General features: G+C 52.1%; 3 protein-coding genes across 3 annotated transcripts; 2 read left to right on the top strand and 1 right to left on the bottom strand.

Annotated features, from left to right (window-relative positions):
- Positions 1–968: 968 nt before the first annotated feature.
- Positions 969–2,209, top strand: NCS57_00129500 (Cyclin N-terminal domain-containing protein; the record flags this gene model as incomplete). The annotated part of the gene is made up of 2 exons (XM_053051363.1): positions 969–1,154; positions 1,205–2,209. 2 exons carry the CDS (start codon positions 969–971, stop codon positions 2,207–2,209), a joined length of 1,191 nt encoding a protein of 396 aa, XP_052919878.1.
- A 4,252-nt stretch (positions 2,210–6,461) lies between these two features.
- NCS57_00129400 (uncharacterized protein) lies at positions 6,462–7,565 on the bottom strand (the record flags this gene model as incomplete). The annotated part of the gene is made up of 1 exon (XM_053051362.1): positions 6,462–7,565. The coding sequence occupies one exon, from the start codon at positions 7,563–7,565 to the stop codon at positions 6,462–6,464; it is 1,104 nt and encodes a 367-aa protein (XP_052919877.1).
- Positions 7,566–7,607: 42 nt separating this feature from the next.
- Positions 7,608–9,099, top strand: NCS57_00129300 (Peptidyl-prolyl cis-trans isomerase; the record flags this gene model as incomplete). Its single annotated transcript, XM_053051361.1, has 3 exons — positions 7,608–7,972; positions 8,507–8,612; positions 8,674–9,099. The coding sequence occupies 3 exons, from the start codon at positions 7,608–7,610 to the stop codon at positions 9,097–9,099; spliced, it is 897 nt and encodes a 298-aa protein (XP_052919876.1).
- Positions 9,100–10,267: the final 1,168 nt, after the last annotated feature.

The raw sequence follows: 10,267 nt of genomic DNA, 5'->3' as shown, positions 1-10,267 counted from the left end.
AGACGATCTCTTTTGCTGCCCTTCCCGAGACTGGTTCATCGACCCTCCGGCCGGACTAGCCTGTTCAACCTTGGTCGAATACCCCTTCGAGCACTAGGGCAGAAGAATTCACGACGAGTGACGACTGTGGATTGTTGAATTCTTGAATCTCGATAGCTTTGAGGTTCAAGATCACTATCCCACCACCTGAACTACTCGGCTACCCCGTCAACCCTGACCCGGTAACCGACATCGATTTTCGAAGCGTCAAGAGCGTGAGGAAGGTATGTCTTCGAGTCGAAGACCCCGAGGTTAGATAGTAATTCTAATCTCCCCTTCCAGCTGCATGCCGAGGATCATTCTTCCGCATACCGCCGTCCTCTCCACAACCTCCACGCTTCACCAGCTTCCTTGAGCTTTGCCCCGTGGGAGACGTTAACTCGTTGTTCCCACACAATCTCAGGGACTGTCTCATCTCCCGACTGAGCTGTCCACCTCCCCGAGCTGTGGCGGTAAGCCTCCCTCTCCCCTCGATACGGCACTCGTGCCAATCGCCCCAGTCCCTCGTGCCAGCCCGTCCCCATCACCCAAGGGATGCCTCTTTCAACAGCCCACGATTCTATTCATCGGGCCATTTAGCACTGTCTTGGCAGAATCGAGATGCCGCACGCTAGCATGGAACCTCGTACTGACGCATATCCCGTTTCTAGAGCCCTTCAGTCGACTAGTCTTTAAACGACCCCTTTTCCAATCCCTTTCCTTGCCTCTACATGCTTCTGGTCTCGTTACCAGCCACGGTCATTCTTTTCGTTTTCTTCCACCACGTTCTTTAATATCTTAATAACCTAATTTCGGTGTGCATCACTCTCTTGCACACTTCATCAAACGCTCCTTCACACCAACGAGATTCCTGGCGAACCGACCCGTCTCTCATTTCATCAAGCCACCAAGCCTTTTACTCTAGCCATTTGACAACTCAACCACCCAACATGGCTTACTCTCACGATGACGGCTCCTTCTTCGTCGAGTCCGATGACCATCACCCGAGAATCTCTACTCAGGAGACAATCAAGATGCTCGCCCGCCAGCGCCAAGATATGATTGCCGGCGAGCTCTCCCGGTTAGCGGCCGACGAGTACCTCGAGGATATCATGCGGCACTTGCGACGGATGGAGGCATGTTGAACATTGCGCACTGTTAGGCGTCTTTTGCTGACCTTTCACAGGAAGAGACTCTCCCCGATGCTTCCCTCATTGACATGCAGCGCGAGATCCAGTGGTTTATGAGGCCCTACCTCATCGACTTCCTCATCGAGGCCCACGCCGCCTTCGCCCTCTTGCCCGAGACCCTGTTCCTCACCGTCAACCTCCTCGACCGGTACTGCTCCAAGCGAGTGGTTTACAAGCAACATTACCAGCTTGTTGGATGTGCCGCCCTCCTCATCGCTGCCAAGTATGGTGACAAGAAGGATAGGGTGCCTCAGATTCACGAGCTTAACAACATGTGCTGCGGACTCTACGATGCTGGAATGTTTACTCAGATGGAGATGCATGTTCTGAACACTCTCGACTGGACCATAGGACACCCCACTGTCGACCTGTTTGCTCAACTCATGGTGACGGAGGAGGGAGACGACCAGGAGGTTGAGCACATGGCTGCCTACCTCTGCGAGATCGCCCTGTACTACCGCGACTTTGTCTCTACCAAGCCCTCGATGATGGCTCGATCTTCTCTCGCCCTCGCGCGTGCCATCCTCGCCCGACCCGAAGTCAACGACGGAGAGTGGGATCACACAGAGAACATGACGCTGCTGACACTGTCGCACCACCTCCACCAGCCCTCGGCCACCCTCGCCCGCAAGTACTCGACCCCCAGCTACTCTCGAGTGTCTCAGAAGCTCGCCGAGTTCATGGCTGAGCAGGCCGACCTCGCGCGTCGAGCTGCGAATCCCACCACACCGCACGCCGAGCCCATCAACAAGCACACCAGCAACATCTACAGCACACCCCAAAAAGGCCACAGCGCCACGATGGGGTTTGATGGATACCTGACTCCCCCTATCACCCCTGATAGCAACTCATTAATGAGCAACAACCACAACATAGCCAAGGACTGCTACGGCCTGCCCCCTCGGTGCCCGGTAACACCAACCCCTCACCACCACGCCTCGGCGTATGGGCAACAACAACAATATAACGGCTTCGTGAACCAACACGGCATGAACCAATAATGGAACTCGTGACGACTGGGTCTTGTTGACCTGGCTGCCAGTATGCAGCATCGACACAACCAACCTTTACACACAAACCATCCTTCCGACATTCTAGCATTTGTTCGAATCCATTGCATGGTTGCACAACAGAATGATCTCTCTCTCATTCACTCTCATCTTTTTTTTGGCATTTAGCGACTGCTTTTATTTTCCTTGCGAAGTCAAAATTTCTCATCAAGTCTTGCGGCACCCAAAAAAAGGAATACGCGGATCATACCCTTTTTTTTTTTTTTTTTTATTTCAGCAATTCGTTTGCTTTTCAGGCCCCGATCCGATACATGCGACTCGCCCTCCCCGGCGTGGAAGGGATACCGAACCGACAAAAAGGACCTGCGTGAGGAAGAATCACCACCACTTGAGGCAGATTCAACGGAATAGATTTACTACAGGGGAGCTTGGCCCAACCTCGAAACGGAACCAGGGAAGACCGAGAATGCACCAGTACAGGTCCCTCCGCGATGGAAAAAAAGGATACCCCCACGATAGGGAAAAGAGGTTTTTTTATTTTATGGAATGGCTTTGAAAGAGGGACGATGGAGTCTGACCTCGGTCTGGTACGATGAGGCGGGCCTACTCTTCACGACTGCAGTTAAACGTCTGCATAATTCTTTCGAAAGATGGATGAGGGACGACGAAGCATACCCCGGGTGACCATGAAGGCATCGATGGAACGTCGTCCCGGGGGAAGGATATTTGGTACTGTCATGTGCCTTCATTATGGAACAACCGGAGAAGGCTAGTACCTCTCCGATATCTTCGACCCGACCCCCCGTCCTGTGTATAGGTAGTTGTACGTAACAGGCACAAAAAAAAGAAGTAAAATTCTTTTCACCCAGATCTATATCTCTCTCCATTCCTTGACTTTTCGTATTAAACCCGATAAACGGCATGTAATGTGATACTCAACGTCCTTGGCTTCACCCGCGCTCGCTTCACTTTAACAGAACGATCTAGATCGTCGATGAATGGAGCGGAGGTTGGGAAGAGGTGACGTCAGGGAAATTTCCCGCTGTGGGGAGTGTGTAATCTCGGGTCTCGCAATCAAAGACGGCCCATCCACCGCCTTTCAAAACGGCCACCAACCTCTTCTCTCTGTGCCCCTGACTAGGAGAAAGATGCGCATGCAAGGGCCAAGGGGGGATTATAGTAGGGCTGTCTTAAGGGAATCAAGCTTATAGGGTTTGTTGGGTACAAGCACAGGCAGAGTTTGGTTTAATTGAACAAGAGATGCTGGGTTCATGCTGGTGGGTTTCTTGTAGCTTACCCCTGGAGGTTGCATGTCCCCTCCCCCCCTCTTCTCCTCGTATGCGCTCGCCCCTTGGTTGGCTAGACTAGTTATGTTAAGCATCCGATATGCGCGTGCCCCTTGGTGACATACATTAAATCCATTCATTCATCGCGTGGATAGATGTGTCGGCTAAGGGGGTCGCACTCACTTTGTGCATTCCTCGCTTATGGGTAAGGTGTGGCTCACCGGCCGAATTCCACGGCACCTGAGCATTCCTTGAATCCAACGGCCTGGACAGTGGATTTTTTTCTTCTCTTTCTTTTCCAAGGCGGTCGTTGTCGTATGCATGTCTCGTAGGTAGGATGGAAAAGGAAGTCATCATCCGGTTTACCCCCTCCCCCCTTGTCGGCAAGTGATCTGTTCGGACCGGTAGTTCGCTTGGATGCGCCCTGACATTGCGCGTCTGTGGAATCGTCGCTATCCAAATCCGTTCTATCATATCAGCAATGCCTAAGGGGTGTCTCCTGGTAGTCTCCTATCTGTGCTATTGTCTTGCGCGGCTCATGCTGCTGGATGGAGCATGTCTGGAGTTGCGGTGGCTACGTTGCAGTGATCCGTGTAAGTCCAGGAGTAAGCTTGGAGGTCATCACATCATCAGCTGATGGGGACGTTTAAGTCACCAACGGGCGCAGGGTACTGCCTATATCCATACCAGACCTGTATCAGACACGAGAAATTCAGACAAACACCTAAAATATGTGATTACATCCGCAGAAACTGTAGCCTTCAACATCCCAAGATGTCGACTTATCAGCATAGGGTAGCACACCCTCCCAACCCGCGGCTCTCGGCCGAGAGGTCACCAGCCGCTGGGCAAATTACGTCCCACACGGAGAAATGTCACTGGCCATTCCACCTGTGGCTTTTTGCGGAAATTAGATAGCAAAATCACGAACAACCGCGTCTAAACAACAAACAACAAGCGCGTCTCTTTATCGGCCACACACCGTCTTTTCATAGTGTCATTTGTGCTAACGGAGCATTTTTTGTGCCGGCACTTGTTGGTAAATTGGGCAGATGATGGAGGGGGCGTGTAATGAAGCAGAGAGCTCACGCCACATGCTCGAGCCACTGATGATGTGGCTGAGACGGGCTTCGAGCCGATAAGCCACTGTTTTGACGCATTTGGTTTAGCGTCGTAAGGCTGATGGCGGTTCCTGGATTGGGGAGCATCGTGGGGATGGCTTCACATGGTGGTTGCAAGGCAGGCTGCATAGATGATGTGAATAGAATCTAGAGCAAATAAGTAGGCTTAAGTCTGGATGTTTGAAATAGAGGTTGGAGAAGGGACAAGGAGAACAATGAAGTGGCTCACATGACGTCACTCTGCTGCGTGTAGCATCATCACCAACACCCTTTGTACACACGCTGCTTGTTCGAGCCGGCAAAGTCTGCCTACCATGTTATCAGACGATTTTTCGATTAATTTCTTGAATTGGTATTTTGTAGCAACTCCCCTTGTTTTGGTCCCTTCACCCTGGCCAGGCCTCGCTTGATGCTCTGCCTTCTGGTCTTGGCGTGAAACATCGTGAGTCGAGCAGGTACTTAGCAGTAGACCAAATAAGGAGGTAATCCGGGCTCAACCTAGATAATTCTTAATCGATAGAAATGTATATAGCTTCAAGAATGTGATCCCATACTACCACCGACCTGGCGTAGCTGCTGGGCTAGCTGCTTCACAATAGATACCTGAGCTCATTTGCAAAACTTGAGACCCATCACACCCTCTTCTGACAGAAAGCTCATCTAAATCACACAGAATTCGGTTTGGCATTCCATTTAAAGTTGGCCATGGCCTCCCATATAAATCATCAGCGCTATAACTTCGAACCGGAGCTTCCCCCCCTCGCTGGAATGGACCAGAGCGCGGACACAATGCGAGGAACTCCCCGGCGTCACATGCCTGCTCTAGACTGGAAAACGGTCACCAATGTCGTTGAGGACCCCCCACTAGAAGCTTGCGTGACTGAAGCTATCTCTGGGATCCGAGACGACCTTCTGAAGATATGGACACCACCCTTGTCCTCTCTGGAGCCCGTCGAAGTGAACAAGAGGGGTGTTCTTAAACGGCATTCCCAAATTACATGCGATATCTACGACCGTGATATAACTGGCGAGACAAACTAATAGGTACGCCATGGAATGAGAGAGGAATGGTAGCCTGGCTCTTCTAAGTGTATCACAGCCACTATCGTCTTCTCATCACATCTTAGGACTGAAAAGAGGATAATTGTACGATACACCTTTTTGGGGGACGTACGCTCTCGGTATCATGTTTGAGAATCCTCTGGACCAGCCATCCCCTCCGGCTTACTCCAACGAAATACCCGAAACCGTCCGCCCTCACCTGCCATTCCATCAACGAGATGAAGAGGATGCCTTTGTAAACCCCTGGGGAACCGGTTCTCGAAGCCTGGCAGAAGGGGACGGCAAGGAATCCCGAAGGCGATCCTCTCAGCGCCTCCACTGCTGGACATTACCTGACACGAGTTTAGAGAGGTCAACTTCCCACACGGAGTTATAACGACCTTATGCGATTATTTGCTTAAGGATAGGAGAATCATAGCCTAGATTTAGCTACATTTAAGTATAAAATTATGATGATGTTACCTAAATCAGGACTCATGGTCAGAGACTGGTGATCTAAACTGGTCCAGGACGAGACGTCTTTCCGCCAAAGACGCTCACCACCCATCCCCATAATGTGACGCCTCGACAGTAAGCCGGTGGAAAGCGGCGGGTTCTCTTTGCTGTCTGCTGTTGGCCTCGTCTATAATCTTTAGCATGGATGGGCCGTCGGCAAGGTTCGAGCTCTGTGGAGGACAGAGTCAATTGGCCCTAACCAGTCAGCTGCTCGGCCAAGACCCTAGGTGCGAACAGCAAGCATTCTCCAGTCCGCGAATCGGGTCCAGATGAAGATTATCATCCCGAAGACACCACTAGCGAAGACGACGAGTTGGATTCGGTATCCATGATGAGCGCCTTCCAAGTTTCCGGGATACCCGTCTCAATACCAGAGAGTTCGACATAGAGATCAATCCACCGCTGAATCTTGGCATCATTCAGGCTGCGGTAAGTGAGAAGCCATTCCTTGTTGGTCATCTGACAGGCGCTTGCCCCATCTTCGTCCTGAACAGTGATAGCACGCCCGCGAAAATCCACGAATACCTTCTCCTGTTCCTTGTTCAGATTGTCGATGATGTCTGTCATGGCTGGGCAGTTGAGAAGTTGGATCTTTTGGAAATATTTGCTGAACTTGGCCTCCATGGCCTCCATCTTGACCGTGGCTTTGATCTCTGCCTGGTATTGCACATCGCAGAGCAGGGTGATGGTATCCGATATATGCTTGAGGTCGGCGGCATCGGTAGGGTTCGTCTTCTTGAGCTTAAAGGCGAATCTCTCGAGCTTTCTGGCAGCTTGGCGCATGGGCTGAGTTTCGACAATCTTGGGCAAAGGAATAGGACGATTGACGGTGACTTCCGGGAGAGGACTCTCTCGGAGCCAATCCTGCCGAGCCTTTTCGTTGATCGAGCCGCAAAAGTAGAACAGCGTGGTTCGATACTGCTCGGGCACAAGCCGGGCAGTATTCTGGTCAATGTTCTGCAGCACATGTTCCTTGACGACTTTCCCAACCTCCATGTCAACGGTCGAACGAGGAAGGAGGTCAAGCCAGTGCTGGTTTTGGGCAAGAAACTCATCGCTGGTGAGATTGACCGAGGTGGGGAGGACCATGTGAGCCTTCTGGTGATATCGAGTCCACAAAATCGCGTCACTGCGTTTCAGACCTTCGTTGACGAGAAGGTCTTGGTTGACGACTGCATTCATAGAACGCAGCCCCACGCAAACGATACCCGTGTGTTCGCGCTTGAACACATCGATCGACTTGCTCACATGCGGAAAGACATCCTCTGTTCGGATCATGGAAGCACCGAGGGCATTGGACTGCGACCCAATGCCTCGCGACTCAGAGATAGTGAAAGCTGTCGAGGCGATGGGGGCCGGGAGGGTGAAGACATAGTCTTTCATCTAAGCGTTGTTCTTCGCAACTTCCTCCATCAACTTGATGACATGTTTGGATCCGTCCTACTCGCCCCAGAGATTGCCAACAAGGACACAGGGCTTGCGCAGCTGGCACACAGTTGCTTCAAAGCATTCGGGATGCTCCTCTGGCTTCCGATGGAACATCGAGAACAGCTTCTCGGCAAGTCTCTGGTAGAAAAATTCAGGGATCCGAGAAACGTCGGGTATGCCCGTAACCTCATCGAAGAGAACCTGTGCGATGGAAAAATTCAGGGGATCTTCTGGGCGGACGACCACAGTAGGAAAGGGTGCTTCCTGACCTGTTCTGTTGACAGAATCATTACCCATGAGGGACTAGCCGGGAGCGCCGTTTCTGCAGAGACTGATTTTGTAGGATTTAGCACTGGTACTGGGTATGACGGTGAGCGATAGAAGCCAAAAGGAAGACGCAAAGGGCGTCAGAGGGTGCTGTTTGACAATCCTAGAGGAGTGGGAGAGTGAATCATGATCGGAAGCTGCCAGGAGCTAGGCAAAGTAGCCAGCGAGAGGATAAAATGCTACCAAGAAGGTGAGCAAGTCCGATGGAAGAGGGAAAAAGATAGTGTAGCTGGGGAGAGAAGGGAATAAGTAGAACCGATCGCGAAGAGATGAGGGAGAGAGGAGGAAGAGGAGAGGAAGAGGAGAGAGGGAGGAGATGTGAGGGGAGGGGAGAAAAGAGGAAGACGAGAAGACTGGGGTAGAGAAAGAGGAGGAGAAGACAAACAGAAATAACAGAAAACGGGGGAAAATGCCATCGAGTACGTTTGCTGGTATTGATGTGCTTGCTTGTGATGGTCGAAGTCGCCTGGGTGCCTGGGTGTTGGTGATAGTGGGGCATTCAACTTGTGTGGTTTCCTTCCCATCTTTCTTCGCAATTGCACCAACCTTCTCTCTAACCTCCACAACAGCATCGCCGCACCACCTCAGACAGGCAAAATGTCAGTTACTCTCCATACGTCGCTAGGCGATATCAAGATTGAAGTCTACTGCGAAAGCGTGCCCAAGACGGCCGAGGTAAGTCATCGATTTGCGTCCAGGCCTTATGGACCTTTGGCTGACCAGCAACCTCTGCCAGAACTTCCTCGCCCTCTGCGCATCGGGCTACTACGATCAATCACCCTTTCACCGCCTTATCCCCAAGTTCATGACCCAGACCGGAGCTCCCGCGACACCGAACCCCCCCGAGAACCCCAAGGGCGGACGCAGCATCTGGGGAGGCGCGTTCGAGGACGAGATTCGACCCGCGCTGCGACACGGCGCGCGAGGTGTCGTGTCCATGGCCAACAAGGGACCCGGCACGAACGGCTCGCAGTTCTTCATCACCTTTGACAAGGCACCGCATCTGGACGGCCTCAACACCATCTTTGGACGCGTCATTGGAGACGAGGGCCTGGCGACCTTGGCCAAGATGGAGGCTGTCGAGGTTGATCGGAAGAACAGGCCGAAGGAACCCATCCGGATCGAAAAAGTTACGATCCACGCCAATCCAATTGCTGGTTGAACCCAAACAGCACCATGCCATGCTGGTTCCATTATAACATCACCCACTTGATCTGTCGACATCAGGCCTCATTTGCGCCGTTGAGGCTCGCCGACATGGCCAACCTGGCCAACCTATGAGCTGCCCACACAGTCACATCAAACAACACGGAATTTTGAATACATGTTCACAAATCTATCACGCGGGACACTTGAAGGGGAAAGGAGTGCATTCTCAATCTAATATGGTATCCCGCTTTCCTCGCCGAACGACTCATCCCTCGGATCAACCCCAGACCAACGTCTCAACACACTCTTTCTTGCTCATCGTGTATTGGAGACCCTCGCCCTTGCTTCCCACCCAGATAATATCGCGCCATCCTCGCTTCTCGACCTGGTCCAGGTGCTTCATCAGAATATTCCTGGGGCATGCATCGATATTCACTACCTGGGGTACGACCAGCCTTCCCCTCTCTGTCTCGTCGACAGAGAGAATATAAACTCGCTGATCAGGACTGCAAGGAGGAACCCGAGAAGCGTCGACGCTGGTTAGGCCGTCAGTGATGATCCTGTGGAGGAGTTCCCACCCCTTGAGACGATAGGTAGAAAGCTCCGAGGCCTTGGCACCATCGGCAAGGGGATGGGTACGCACGAGTCGTTGCTCCCTCATCTCTTCCATGTCGGCGATGTCTCTGCGTGCAGATTCATCGTCGCCTGGGTGACCGTCTTGTGCGCTGCAGAGCAAGGAACGCTCGGGAACTCGCCGCTCTCCTGCCTCCGCACCAGGATCTCCAGGTCCATCCTTACAGTCGGAGTCCTCTGTGGAGTTTGAGCTAGACCAAGGTGACACAAAGGGACAATGCTGCGCGATGTTCTGTTGCCACTTGTCAAGAGACTGGATGTTGAGCTTGACGAGCTGACGGTTGTCAGGGCTGTCAATGGGCATGTAAAGCTTCAGGCTGCAGGTTGAAGACATGGTGTCTGAAGACGAATGGGGAAGGCCTGGGAATCTAAGCTTGTATGGGGGGATTGTTTGACTACTACAGTACTTGAGTTCTTTTATCTCTCTCGCCGAGCTTTGCCAGGCGACGTTCAAGTAGTAGAATCAAGGATGTCTGTAGATTGTGATTGATGATGGTGAGAAGCATTTTGGCAACGGAACCCATGCTTTTATGTACATGTAATAAATA

The sequence above is a fragment of the Fusarium keratoplasticum genome, chromosome 1, assembly GCF_025433545.1.
Source record: "Fusarium keratoplasticum isolate Fu6.1 chromosome 1, whole genome shotgun sequence".
In the NCBI taxonomy this organism is placed as follows: Eukaryota; Fungi; Ascomycota; class Sordariomycetes; order Hypocreales; family Nectriaceae; genus Fusarium; species Fusarium keratoplasticum.
The sequence above is the reverse complement of the archived record's forward strand: the minus strand, read 5'-3'. Positions and strand labels throughout refer to the sequence as shown.